At 38.0% G+C, this 15565-nt stretch overlaps 1 protein-coding gene across 1 annotated transcript in view; it reads left to right on the top strand.

Annotated features, from left to right (window-relative positions):
* Nucleotides 1–6998, top strand: part of stxbp6 (syntaxin binding protein 6 (amisyn)) — an 81682-nt gene extending 74684 nt beyond the window's left edge. Inside the window, exons 5-6 of the mRNA XM_084742438.1 lie at nucleotides 4915–5072; nucleotides 6814–6998. Of these exons, the coding sequence (XP_084598564.1) occupies nucleotides 4915–5072; nucleotides 6814–6837 (182 nt within the window). The 3' untranslated portion in view covers nucleotides 6838–6998. The remainder of the gene's footprint in view (nucleotides 1–4914; nucleotides 5073–6813) is intronic.
* Nucleotides 6999–15565: the final 8567 nt, after the last annotated feature.

The following is a 15565-nucleotide window of genomic DNA, read 5'->3' as shown; positions in this document are numbered from 1 at the left end:
AGAAATCCTTGACAGGATGTTTCATATGTTTCTTTGGGTGAAAAACTGCAGCCTGAAGCCCTCTGGCAATATCAGGGTATTAGGGAGAATTTTTGATGGTACTTGCTGAAGTGCAGATAAGTGTGTCCTCCCTAATACTTAAAAGAAATTACTGTAAGACACTCGCTCCCTTCAAACACCCACACATATTATACCCCACGGCGTTATCCCAGCACAGTGATCATATGATCATGTATGCTGGCAGAGTGAAAATACTAAAAGCACTGTAGCGTGTATTGTTTGAACGGATCTTGTGTAGGTGTGTTTTGTTCTAGACGTTCGGTGTAATCAATCCCATATGCTTTGAGAGTAAATGTGACTTGGCTGTCAGCATCTCGTGAAGTGTATCTGACATGTTCCCGTTGATAACTGTCAGCTTAGTTTCTTTAGCGTTACTGCAGTGCTGCCTGTAATCTACGTCTGGAAAAGGAGGAGCTGAATGAACTTTCCGCTCCTTGTTATGTTTGCCTTTACCCATAGTTCCTATTTTCTGGAATATTTTGTTGCCAGAAAACAAAAGGCTGTTTTGCTCATTCTTCATTGTTTAAGAAATCCTGGTTTATTGTGATATCATGGGGTATAGCAACAAAATTCCTCCTGCATTGTTGAGAGAGGCGTGTCATGGATGTACTAGGCTTGGCCCTGTATTGTTATTGTAGGACATACAATGTAGGTCATTCTCAGTCAGAAGTTGACAAAATCTTCACAAAAGCTCCTCTTTTGCACCCCATTTACACCTTATTAAAACATGATCTGTATCTATGTTATTCAGATAAGAAAAATAGCATGTAAATGCCAGGTGTAAATATGTCATAGACAGCATTTCACAATTTGTATAAAGTTTCCGTTAACCCAGTAGCTCATAAAACTATTTAAAGGGAGTCTGGAGCTTATTTCTGCCACCTGTCTGCACACTAGATCATGCGCCCTTTTTCAGTGCCTGAGTCACATGGTGGTATATTAATAAATGTTCATTGGGGCCTTATCCAGTGTGCTTGCTCTATTTCTCGTTTTTTGACATGTAATTCTGTCCAGCACGTTGTATTTATGGCATTAGATTTACAAGCGCAACATTAACATCAATAAAATGCAGACTGCATTAATACCCGTGAACCTCCTAAGTAACATGAAAGAACCGCTGTTATCCCCACTGATAACAGTGATGGCTGGTCAGCTCCCACTTGAATTTAAGAGCCACTGAAGCTGAGAGTTTGGATCATAACGATATCACCACATGACATAATCTACTCCTACACATGTTTCATTCAGTTCCTGATGCTGCAGCCTCCTTCCAAAGCTGGCTCCCAGAATGTCTCCACCCTGTCTTCTCTGTAATTATATTCTCCACTGGGGGAGCCCACGCTGCAGCCCGCCACTGATCTCTGAGAATGGAGAAGAGAAAAGGCACCAGAGAAAAGGGGGAAAAAAAAGGTGTGCAGACAAATAAAGGGAGATGTTCTCTGAGTGCATGGTGTGGAGGGGTTGTAAGGGTGGGGGGTTATATTGAGGATGATGGGAGTATTACTCTCCGGGCTTCTCCAGAGAAGGAGGGGATTAAGAGGAATCTGTCTGAAGGTGAAAAGGTCTTCTCCTTTCTAGTGAAGCTTCACAGAGAAAGGTCTTTTTTTCTCTCAAATAGAGGCAGAGCAGAAATGTGTTTTAGCTAAAGTAAACCACAGTGTATGAGAATTACATTTGAACTTTGCTTTGTTAATGGCCACAAGGTTCCTTGTTAACAAAGTAAACATTACATTTACATCGTGACTGTAGGCTGTGCAGCTCTTGTATGCTCAAAGCACATTCTAATTCTTTAAACTTCTGACTTATAAAAAGGGATTCTGACAGGTATGAAATTAATTTCATCAGTGGCCCAGATGTGTTTGTCATGTGCAATGTGGTCTGCAGTCTGTGGTTCATTTACTCTAATCTCTGGAAAAACTGAGTGAAGGAGGGTCTTGTGTTTGTGCATGTGTTTTCATTTCCTTTTGTGTGTGTTGGAGTGGGAATGAACATCCATACATCCCATCTGTGTATGTCTGCAGCACAGGTGTGTCTCGACACAAACTACATTGACTTTATCAAGTTAACTTCTTTTGAGGGAACACCAGCTGTCCTCGCCGTCTGCTTTTGGGTTGTCATATAACCCACTGCAGTAGAGCCGTCCCAATTATCCGTCACTCAGCCTACCTGCCTTGATGCCACGGGACGTACACTCGCTATATTGCAGTTTCCTGAGGGAGGAGATAGAATCGGGCTTGTCAAGTCTTAATACAGTCAGTACCTTCAAGCTTTGCTTGGTCTGTTTCTTCCCCTCAAACTCATTTACTGTATATCAGAGGAAACAGACCAGAAGATCAAATCTGGCTTATCTTTTCTCTTGGTGTTTGTTGTGTTATTGTTTATTATTTTTCACTTTTCCACTTCCTAAAGGTAGGTACAGGGGTAGACAGTGTACTTGTGAAATATTTGGTATAACTTGACCATATGTATAACCACCATTACCACATCAATACCTTAGGCAACATACCATATTGTGCTCCTCATTCTATCATTATATATCATTGTAATATATCTAATGATATATAAGTATATCATTATAGCGCGATATAGGTAATTTCATATCCAGATAACAGTACATATGATACTATAGCACATATTCTGTGAATTCAGTGAATAAGTAGTTAATACAAAATGACCACATGGAAATGCTGTTTTCTTATTGCATTAGTTATATAGTTGCAAACGCTACCTTGCTCATTTGGTTATTTTTTCATCCTTTTATTTAGGGCCTTCATGCAAATTTTCAGTTAAGCATGTAACAAAATATAATATCTAAAAGTAAATCAAATCTGTTGTGGGGACTGGTCTGCTGCATAAGTAGCAAAGTACAGTTTTCTGATCCCTGTGAGACTTTTCATATCCATGTCCATTTGACAGACCCTGCTGTAAGTACGAGCTCCTCCTTTTGTCTTAGCTAGTTGGAGTCCTTTTCCTGTTCGAATTATCTCATACATCAGATCAGCAATACGTCATCAAGTCCCAGTTGCCAAGGCAGCATCCCCTTTTGGGGGAAAGATCACGCTTTCAAATAATTAGAGAATGAGGAAAATGGGAACATGCAGAAAAGGTGCTTTGTAGCAGGTTGTAAAACTAATAAACATACGAATCCATCGCGATTTCCAGTTCCCCATCCTTCCCGGAAAGGAAGGGGATCCTAAAAGCAACAGTAAGAATGTCTGCCTCCAGAAAACAGAAGTTCTGAATTTTGGCAGCAAGAAATTAGAAACAACTGAACTACAACCAAAGCTTTCACACTGACATTTGAAGCACATACAGTCAGATTCATGGATATTCGCTGTCAGTGTGGTAAATAGCTAAACGATGCTGGTGAGAGTAACTACTGATTGGTAACTGATGTTATCTTGAATGGGAAGCTGCTGGAACACAGTAATAATGTTACACAATAGCAGCATCAGACTGTCATGTCTTAGTAAATTTCAGCTTAGCTTAGATCAAACTGTTGGTTAGTAATAGGTTGATTATTTATAGACAACTATAAGCAGTATAAGCAATATCTAGCCACTTGTGTCTCTGATCCACTTGAACATGGGAGACTGAAGTAGCATGACAGCTGACTGATCAACCTTAACAATAATTTATTAAGGTATTGAGAATGTTCAGGTTCAGGCAAGATCAAAATCATTATTAGATATAGGCTATATATAAAACAAAGATTTGTTTAAAACATGAATGCATACAAACTTCAAGTACCCATATGTGCTGGTCTGATGTCGCGTTTACTCTCCTCCATGTTTGTTTGTGTTGCCTTTCGTGGAAAATTTCCTGTCTACATCTTTGCAGTGTGTGAGAGTGCAAATCGTCATCCAAATGACATCAAATATTGTTGTAAAGAGTGTGATTCATGACATAACAAAATAAATGTGATATCCCACATCCTTAGTGATGCTGCACTGGCATTGTAATTAAAATACTTTGTCAGGACTTTGCCACCCCAGACTGAAAGTCTTTGTCTCTTTTTGGGTAAAGAAAAGTAGCAGTTTTAAAACGGGTGACAACTTCAAAGACAGTGCAGATTTTTTTTTCCCTCCTAAATGTGACATGCTGATATTAGATGCATCTACATAAAATGACAGATTGTACCCACTGGAACAATGCAGCTATGTTGCCGACTAAGAGAAAGCAGCAGGAAGATTACTGCTCCTTGTCTGGTTGCAGCACTCTCGATGTGCGGTAGATTAATGGCTTGTCAGAGGAAACATCCACAGGGCTGCCACGGCAATCGGAAGATGTGTTCTCTGTCTTATATCCACTCCTGGGTCTCCAGGGTTGCCCATGCAGCCAAGCACATATCCTCTCTTTATTACACCACAGTTTAGAAAAGAGGATAGCAATCGCAGAGCTGGCAACACAAGTTCAAAACTGAAGAAAAGCAGTGGTGAATGTCACTAGGAATGACATGGTTTCTTAAAAAGAGACATTAAATCAGGCGTTGCATGTGTTGCTGTGGCACACTTTGAAGTTTGAAAAGGTTAATTTCACTTGATCTTTGCTTGAAAGTAAATCAGCTTTGAAGAAAACTCATTAGCCACCTTCCCACATCCACCTGATGGATGCCTTTTACTTTTTGATGTTTTTGTCTCCCACCATAAACACTGATGCTCAGGGTCTCAGATTAACTACACCCATCTAATGCCACAGGTTCATTTATCACAGCTGGTCTCCTACACTCTGTTGTTGATATAATGAATGAAAATTCCTTTTCCCTTTTGTTTTTTCTCCTTGTCTGTCCCACTTTGCTTTTCTTCTTTGCCTCTCTGCTCTGTCTCGCTTCTTTCCTCCCATCCTTATCTGCAGGTAACAGTATACTACATTCGGCTGCAGACAGCGTGACTAGTGCTGTACAGAAGGCCAGCCAGGCTCTGAATGAGCGCGGCGAGCGATTAGGTCGGGCTGAAGAGAGGACTGCAGACATGATGAACAGTGCCGAACAGTTTGCTGTCACTGCACACAAGGTGAGGCAATATGTTAGCAAGATTCATTACAATGCATCACCTCAGGGTGGGTTTACTGTATGCATTTTAATACAGTACACTGAAATTCTCACTTTGAGTGTCACCTCATGTGACATAGAATATTTAGTCATGATTTTAGAATCATTATTGCTGCAGCCAGTAGATCAAACATTTTACTTAAATCTGAGGATATTTGTAAGAATAGCTTGACTGTGCTTCATCCTCGCTGCAGTGATAGTCTCAGCTCTGGGAAAATAATGTTTTTTTTCCCTTCTTCCCTCATTTACTCTCTCTTGTAGTTCTCTATAGGGTGTTCCCTCATCCTCCATCTATCCCATATCTGTTGTTTGCCATGAAAACTAATTGCATGCTGTTTAATGAGCCTATTAGCATAAAAAAATTTTTTTTACTGCAAAACACAAGGAAAAAATCTTTCGCTTTATTACAAGCGCACCTGATTATGATCATCTTAACTGTCTTTCTAATAGCACACAGTATATCACACATGCCTGGGTTTGCAGCTTGGCCTCTTGTGTGAAATTAAGCAGCCCCACTTCATTGCCATGCTTTTAGTGTGCTGATAGACATGTGCCATCTTAAGAGCGATGCATAATGCCGTACCAGTGATGGTGGGATAATTGAAAGACATTTCAAAAGCCATGCACGGCCCTCTTAGTGCTCGCAGATGAGCTTCCCTGCCGTGATGAATTACAGAAACTGTGATAAGCAGAGAAAAATGTCTTGGCTCTGCTGGTTTGAGGAGAGAATGACTGCAGAGCCCCCGTGAAGAATCAGTCATTTTCCGACATTTCTCATTTCACTTGCTGCTATTAGCTTTTATATTATTCGTTTTATAACTTGTCATTTGTCTTGCGCTTTATTATCAAGACTCATACTGTTGCTTGTCTGAAGCCCTCTGTTAAAGGCAGCTGGTGGTCTTACAGATGGATAAAGAAATCATCCCTGCATTTTATCTGTTTAATTTCTGTCTGCGGATGAGTTTTACCATGGCTTTATAGGCTGAAATGTGAAAGATTTGAGTTTTCCTACTTTCCAAGTCATCTGCATGTGTTGTAACCTCTGCACACAGTGTATCTTCAAATTATAGCCAAGTGCAGCACTGAGAGAGGGTCACCTTGACTCTTTTTCTCATCGTTCACTTCTGCAATCTCATTTCTGCTCCTCACTTTGTGACAGCCGCGGATTCAGCTGCGCTGCTCAGTTTTAATCAAAACCTCTCATTTCTGCATGATACTCTACTGCCCCCACTTGTTCGATCTGTGTAATTCAGTTCTTCTCATTCTATAGCATCATACTCCAAACTCCGTCTGTAGTCTCTGAGTGTGTGTGCATGTTTGTGTTAATGTGTGCATCTTCCGTCCTCACGTCTGCATTCCCTGCAGCTTTTTGTATTAGTTTGGTGGCCCTGATCATTTCTCAACAAGCCTCCAGCCGAGCCTATTAGAACCCTTGATAATGAGATAAATGAAGTCGCCTTGTCTTTGCCTGAACCAAACACACCAGGATCCCTGGCTGCCTTCCAGCACCTGTATAATAAACCACCCCTAACATCTTTGTCTCTTTTAAAATGGCCAGATCAGTACTTTGTTTCCTCATTTCACTCACTCTGCTTGCTATTACATTTTATTGAAGACAGAAAATGTTACATTTTGCCGATAGGATTACCACAAGCAGTTTCTCACTGTATCATCCCTCAACCCTCACCCCAATTTTTCTACAGCTTGCCATGAAGCACAAGTGTTAAACCACTGCCAAAACCAACTGGGGGGTGGGGATCAACAATCGCCAGTCGCTGTACAGGAGAAGGATTCCAGATTTTATTCTTTTTAAAGATTTTAATATGATTCCTCTTTGTTAACAATGTTAACATTTTAACATTTTGGGTTGTTGTATTCTGGTATTCATGCTGACACATGGAGCAGGGAGTGAGGAAACGAGCAGGTAAACAATGCTACTTCAGACTGTCAGCAGAATGTTTCATGCTTCCGTTTGCCAAAAGAAAAAATCCACGTCACATCCATGACTGTACAGTATTTGATAACCATGGTCACTCAAAACACTTCCCCTCTTCATATGCTCAGACGCTAATGCGAGCACACACATGCTGACAAGTCATTATCAGCAATCACTCCGAGACAAGGAACCGCTTGTCTCACAGGTTATTAATTGTTGAGAGTTATTTATGAGCGCTGCAGTGATTATGCAGTCTGATTTATGAGTGACGGACCCTCACATTAAATATATAACACGTGCATACCTTAAGATAGCCTTGATTTTCTTACCTGAGCTTATTAGGCTGTACCCACATAAATATTTTAGGGAGAGTAGGATGTGAGATGAAAAGAAATTATCACATCTGTGGAGAAAGTGTTAAAGGGATAGTTGAAGTGGGACTGTATGAGGCACATATCAATAGTCAGTGAATTACCTGCAATGGATGTAGGTTGAGAAGCAGCTGGAGTACTGGTGTAGGAAGCTAAGCAATGTACTGCTGTGATCAGGGTCAGCAAAAGGTATTTAGCCACTTGTTTCATCCAAAAGTTCCACTCAAAATTCCATTTAAAAAAAAAACAATATTGGTTTAAGTGTATGCTATATTCAGAATATTTTCACAGCTTTACTTTGCATAAGACAGACTTTTCTGACAGGAAATGAACATTTCTTGAGCCAAATATTGCTCTCTCCAAACCAACCAAACTCCATAGGCAAATTCAGTTATTTAACCTCACAGAACAGTGGAGTTGCTTGTCTACTGCTGCCTCAATCTATTAGTTTTTTTGTGTTATTTGTGACTTTTAAAATTCCCAAGTCATACAATAACGCAAACAAACTGAACAATCAAGGCAGCAGGTAGACAAGCAGCCCCTGTTTTATGCAAGGTAAAACTGATTTGTCTGTGGAGTTTGGTTGGTTTGGAGAGAGCAATATCTGCCCTATATTATCCTGGTTTCCCATCAGAAAAGTCTGTCTGACCATAAAGTAGAAGAGAAAATATTCTTAATGGTGTAGACTATAGTAATAGTATTCTTATAGCATAGACTTAAATTGATATTGATATTTTAGGAGGGCCTTTTTTTAAGCGGCCAAAATACCTTTTGTTGCTCACCCTGTACACAGCAGTACATCTCTTAGGTTGCATGCAGACTGGCATCTATTGTAGCTAATACACTGACTATTGAAGGGCACATCATACAACCTCACATCAGATAATCTGATCTCTGAACTGTACCCCTGAACATCAATATGTCCAAAAGTATTTATTTTCACTTAAACTTCTCCGTCTCTCCTTTGACTCATGGACATTACAGTCTTTCAATTTGTTTTCTATCCATCATTTCAAAATGTATAAAAACAGTGTTAGTCTAAATGTTTTCAATATTGTTTCATAAACTGCATATGAGACTGACTAGAGTGCTTTTAGTGACAGAATACATAACAACAGTGAAATATTTCAATTCATCGTTAGACTTGTTTAACAACCAAAACTACATGGAATACAGTTACCAACATTTTTGGAAGTGTACTTGAAGAACTGTGTTTTAAAAAGCTTTTCAGCTTTAAGCTTTTTAAGTATAATAATTTATGTTAAAGGGGAGGGTGGGGGCAATTCAGTAAACCAGCTTCTGCATTGTAAAAAGCAAAACATGTAATTCTTCTAGTACTATTATCTCAATGTCTGTAGAGCTACTTTGTCCCACGGACATGGGATGTTTTAAAAGGACTCCCAGCTGTATTTCAACTTTAAACATTCAGTAATCACACTTGCAATGCTTTTGTATAGTTTGGGTTGGTCGTTGATGTGTATACTGATAGAAAAGGGACAAAATGTCTCAAATAGCAGCAGCAGCAGCAGCAGTGTGTAGTAGTTTATTTTCCGTGTCATTGCTCTCACACTGACTGTAACTTTGGCTTCCTCACCCTCACAATCGAGATGTATTTGATTCTTTTTATATTTTGAATTTTATAATTCATGATGTTACGATGCACCGACAACCTTATCTTGCAGAGCACTGTTGAGTTCATACTGAAACGTTCCAGTTGCCTAATTGTTATTGTGCTTGTATTCCTCTCTCTTAACACTTTGGATGTTTATTGTTTTAATAAAGAAATGTATATATAAATAGTGTCATTTTTATAACCAGCTTTAACAGTTCCATCAAACAATGGAATCAGAAGTTGTACATTTATTTTATTGGGTGTTTGCTATCACTGTTATTGCATTTGTGTGTTTTACTCACATGGATTTTCTCTACGCATTAATAATAAGCTACCAAAAGCTAAAAGGGTTGTTTCATTTTCTGTCTGATGTGTTCACTTTCAATTTATGCTTCAACAATGCTCATATCACACTGATCTCAATTCTCTATAGTACTGTAAGATGTAAAATAAAGTCAGATCCACAATCAAAATAAAATGGTTCTTTATTAGTGCCTTTTGCTGTTAACGTCTCACTTCACTTTGTAAAGGATTGTTATTGTCTTGCTTAATGTGGCAACACAGGGTAACACTGCCTCAGAGGATCAATGAAGAAAAGGTGCTTTTAGGTTTTGGCTACAATTGGTCGCCTCTCTGTGCCCTGCGCTCCAATAACAGTTGAGCAAACTTAGTTCCCTGCAGAACCTCTGTCAACTTTCTCCTTTCCTGTTTTCTCAACATAGATATGCTATGTGCTGGGTTAGTCTATGTTGAAAAGAAAACCTGATTTTAAGCGTTGTTGTAAAGATGTTGCTGGAGGACCTGTAAAAGCCACATAGTCATATCTCAAACTTTAACATTTTAAGTTTTTGCAAATGTTAGCAGACGATTGATGTCTGTAGTTGGCTCCCATTCATCAGATGTAAGTAACTAGCTAACAAACTGAATAGATTTACATGTCCTCCAGAGAGAAAGTTAACAAAGGTTCAGCGGGGTACCAAGCTTGCTAAACTGTTATCGGAGAACAGAGCAAAAAGGGGCGGGACTTAGGAAGGGTCAGTTGAATGAAATTCTGGGTGTGTACAGAGGTCACACTGTGTTGAAGTAAAATGGTGCAGGTCATTCTTGGTCAAATCTTGCACATTTAAATATGACTACTTGTATCTTTTTTATCTAATTTGAACTGTTTCTAAATATTTGACAACTTCAAATGGTTAAAGGGTAACTTTGGTTCTGGACCCTATTTTCCCATGTTTCTTGTGTTTAAGTGTCAAATGGGGAAATAATCTTTGAAACTGGTCCAGTATTTGAGTGAGAAACGGGGTGCAATATAATCTGTCTAATTACGTCCACTGAAAGTGTTTGTTTTTGCCACTAACGGGCTCGGATAGTGTCTGACATGACAAGGATCTCTACAGAGACCTTTTTGTGAAGGATTAAGATCCTTTTTGTTTAACCAGAAACAGCCAGTTATCGCTCTCCACCCCATGTACACCAACTAATTTTGTCATCGTAAAACACACTTCACTCAAACTCGACAGAAACAATAAAACTCACCAAAACCATCCTGATTCATTTTTCTACTGTTCGGAACAATCAACAGCCCTGGTTTGGTTGAAATAAACATTTAATTTACTATGTTAAAAGTGAAAAGATCAAGAGAGAGAAACGAGAAGAAGGTTGCTAGAATACATGGGAAAACATGGGAAAATAGGGTTTGAGTTAAAAAAAATATATATACCAAAGCTACCCTTTAAATATTATTTGCATGCTTACCTTTGCTGTCTTCTTTCAGCAGGTTTAAATTCAGCTACTAGTTCTACATTGTGTGTGTATTTGAATTATTTATTGTAGATGACAAACATTTTTGACAAGTAGGAATATTGAAACTTTTATATGTGAGTTTTGTGAACCTCCCATAGAAGATTTCTGTGTATCACAAAAAAAAGTAATAAACATCATACTTCTTCAAGTTGTGAAAAAAAATTCCTCGGTACTGTTTCTTCTACAAAAGGGTGAATTATAGTAGTGCCAAGTAACTACAGTAGTGCATTTACTCTTATACATTATTTAAGTATAGTTTTTAGGTACTTGTGTAATTTCCATTTTGTGCTATTTTATACCTCTGCCCCACTAGATTTCAAAGGATTTTTTACTCCACTACATTCAACTGATAACTTTAGTCAGTGGTTACTTTGCAGATTCAGATTAATAATACAAAATATAATTGACAAATAAATTTTGCTGTATTATTATGTGTTAAAATAATTGCAGATAAGACTGTATTCATCCCAGAGGTGAAATCCAAAAGCCACCTGACAGTATATAAAACAATTAAAATTGCCTCCACCTTTTACCAGCTGCAACATTAAAGTGATTTACATATTAATGCACCAATAATTATAATCCAATAATAGAGATTATTCTGAAGTGTAACTTTCTGATTAATGAGTACTTTTACTATATTAGCACTATTACTTTGTGCTTACTACTACTTAAATGAAAATTGTGAATGCTTGACTCATACTTAAACAGTATTTCTACACTGTTATAGCTATTTACTGGAGTAAAAGATCTCTGTACTTTTTCCACAACCGGTAAATTACAGGACTTGTACAGGATTTCTTTGCGTGTATTATATTGACCAAAATATTCAGACCAGAATGTAACAAATGGTTGCACTGCCTTCAAACTCAGGATGTGTACAGCTGTTTTATTTGAAGTGGTTCTTTTTGCCCCTGCAGAGGGCAATGACAGCACAATTTTGTAAGATGGCAAGCCTTAAAGCTCACTACTGACAAGACTTAAGTTTTAGGTAAAAAGTGTGTGTTTGTGTTTGTGTGTGTGTGTGTGTGTGTGTGTGTGTGTGTGTGTGTGTGTGTGTGTGTGTGTGTGTGTGTGTGTGTGTGTGTATGTGTGTGTGTGTGTGTGTGTGTGCGTGTGTGTGCGTGTGTGTGTGCGCTCGCGCAAGTGTGCAATATGTACATGTGTATCCCAGTCCAAGCTATAATGTGCCATAAAGCCCCACCACACAAAAAAAATATGGACTGAACCTCCCAAATCATTTGCTACTGCAAAGGAGTGATAACTGATACAATTAGGTTTTGTTTCTACCTTAGTAATGTTTTTAAAGGAAAAAAAACAATCCTTTTATTACTGAGTGTTTGTGAAATTTAATGTATGACCTTATGGGGTCATAGTAATATACAGTGTATGTGATCAAATATGCTTTGTTTCATTAAAATCTGTTGTGTCAAAATTATGACAGTGCCCATAGTCATGTACAGGTACTGCAATATCTTAAGTGCTTCCATTGTTCAAGAGTACAGCAGTGCTAAAGTTTAATCTTTATCACACAGAGATTTGGCTCATCAAAACTGTAGAATTCTTCTTTAAAAGACTTAAAATATATCCAAGTTATTTAATTGTGCACTTTAAAGTTAAGGGACTGGCTCAATGTTCGAAATTGATGCCACAAAGGCTCATTTTTAAGATAAGATATACTTTAGATATGCTAAAGATTGTCCCAGAGGGGGGAGCTGTTTATTCCCTAATATGGCTTTAGCTCCAAAACTGCTTGCTTCACAGTGACTATATTGCATCTCAATTTCATCTCTTTGTTAGTCCCTCAATAAATGGTAAATACCCATATCTTTCAAGCCACATGACCCCACTTTGTAATGTGTTTATTTTTGTTTTTATTTTTATTTTTATTTTTTTAAGAAATGTTTAGCCTCTAAAGCCAATCCATCATAACCCTGAAGTTTTCAGAGTTTTCAGCCACAGAGGACATTATACAACTGTTTTCAAAGGCTGTTTTTCCCCAACTTTTAATGAATATCCAACCATAAAACATCTTTAACAACTTCAGTTTTTGGATGTAGTTTTTGGACTAAAGCTTTTTACATCAGATGGTTTTACTGACTCCTTGTTTAATATCAGGTTGTTTTAGGTTTAGTTCCAAGCCTTAGTCTGCTCATGCAGTTGGCTTAGTTTAAAGGGACAGTTCACCACGAAAATTAAAAATGTTTTTCTTTTTTTCTTTTTTTTTTTCTTTTGTTTTTTTGTTGTCCTTTGTCTGCTTTTTTCAAATGTGTATTTTTTGGTGCTTTGATTTATGTGCTTTATGATTTATGTTTGATTTTGGGATGAACTCTCCTTTTAAATGGCAACGAGCTTATGACTGTTTGCCAAAAATGAAAACCTTGGGGTTAAGTAAATAGCAGATTGGCAGAGATGATTTTATAGTGATGGAAGAGGTTAAATACACTTCAACCAACTCACAAGAACTGCTAGCCTGTCCAGTGCTGCTAACCTTGTCACAAGAGAAACTTGGATTACTCCAAAGTACGCTGTAAAACACAGATTCAAGGCCACAGACTTTTATTTAAAGACTAAGCAACAACAACACTAGAAGTGGCTTCATCAGAGTCAAAATTGATTTATTTTTTCCCCAGCTTTCAAAGAATATCCAACCATAAAACAACTTTTAACAGCTTTGGCTCACTGACGTCCAGTCTTGTTCGATGCCAGGTTGAGTAATGATTTGCAGCTCTACCACTAATGAGTGCCGTCATCAGAAATTAGTACAAAAAGTCCACTAATAACATTGAAAGGTCCAAGTCAGATTCTGTTTATGCAGTTTGCTTATTTGAAATAACCTCATTTTTTCCTCAGTCTTTTTTTTTTTGGACTGTGAATTTATAACGATATCCATATCCAAGATAATCCATCATTTTGTATAAACACACCTCCTGTTTCCTGAATCTTAATTAAAAACCATGTATAGTCTAGATAATGTCTCTTTGTAGAACTCAGTCATACAGTATCACTGTAAGACCCTGAGGGTTGAATCTATTCACTGTTATCATGGATTAAAAGGAGGAACTGCTAAGCCTCATCGTTGATAAAGACTTATGAAGGTGCAGCAGAGTCAAGTGAGCAGAAATGAATCTTATCAAAACATCTATGTTACCGTCTCCCTCCTTGCCACCTCTTAATAGCATTTTAATCTTCCAATTAATGATGCGGACCAATCTGACAAGCAGAAGGGCAGTTACTGTGGTAGCAGTGCTTAAATACGTGATCTACAGCTTTTAGTGCTGCAGAGGAGGAGGGAGGGGGAGTAAGTACCTCATAAAAGCCCCGGTGCAGGACTCTGCTGCCATTACTCACTCTGCCAAATCTTGTGAATCATTCCTGGCCCCTTCTTAAAACCCACCTCTAATCGTTCAGCCCTCCTCTCTCTTTCCCTCACAGCTCAAGCAACACTGAGGTACCAGGCACCGCACACACACACCCTGGCTCATGTCTTGACCCCTGGAAGTGATTATTTGTCTCTAAAACTGTAGTCTGATTCATTAGAGCACAGGAATAAATTTCTACCTTTTACATTTTAACATGTACACCAATCACAGTTTTATTACCTCTTGTACACCACTGGAGGGCGCACTAGCCTTATACAAAGACCTGTCGGTGAGCTTTATTGCCTGATACTTTATTGATTAGTTGAACTGATTATTAGTGTGTGATTTGAGTGTAATGTATACATTGATCGCAGGTTGAAGGCGTGAATTAAGGGCTGATTGAAAGCTGTTCAATACCAGTAATTGCTACAGTGAGCGTCTTGACAGGAGCTTGAGTTACAGAGGGACACAGTGAAGCCATCAAACATTTTCCCAACCTGCAGATGGAACACAACAGATAAAGCCAGAAGAATCCTTGAAGATAAAGGATGTTGTATAGATTCCTAAATGAATTTCTTTTCCAGAGAAATACCTGCCAGCAGTTTGTTTGTGATATAATTGTTGCATTATCTATGGTGTAAGAAACCTTGGTGTAAGAGACCTTTACCTATGTAATCCTACATAATACTAGTAATAATACTACACTATAAAGTGACTCCTACACAAGTCCAGCATTCAAAATTTTACTGGTAAAAATACTTAAATATTATAAGTAACATGTATCTCATGTATTCAAAAGAAACATATTCTTTATACAGGGCTGCTAATGTAGACCTTTTTCACTGAGAAAAAGAAGGGAAGATGGATAACAACACTGCCATCTAGCAGTCAGGGGTTTAATCACAACACACAATAACCACTGCAACAAATCTTTGCATGTATCACAATATTACAATACATCTTTTTTGAGATATGATTGCAGTGCAGCAATCGACACACCATAAAACATATTGCAATATTCTAGTGTGCCAGTATTTCCTTACACCCCTAGTGTAAACATTTTTTAAATGTTATACGTGGTCAAAGTACAGCTAATTTTGTGCATTTTATATACTGCTGGGTAGTTTGAGTGATTTCAAAACAGCACTATTTTTGATAAATTCATCATTTTTAATGCAATCTTCATCTTCAAAGTAACCACTAACTATCATTCTCAAATAAATGAAGCTGAGTGAAAAATAATCTCTTAATGAAATACTGTAGTATACAGAGACAAAAATGGAAATACTCAAGTACACATCTTAGATTAATGCACTTAGTTACATACCAATGCTGCATATTGTATAGTAGGCAGTTTGAGCAGGATACTAT

Source organism: Lutjanus erythropterus, chromosome 18 (assembly GCF_056507025.1).
Source record: "Lutjanus erythropterus isolate fLutEry1 chromosome 18, fLutEry1.hap2, whole genome shotgun sequence".
Taxonomy (NCBI): domain Eukaryota; kingdom Metazoa; phylum Chordata; class Actinopteri; order Lutjaniformes; family Lutjanidae; genus Lutjanus; species Lutjanus erythropterus.
Note: the sequence above shows the minus strand (reverse complement) of the source record. Positions and strands in the feature narration are given on the sequence as shown.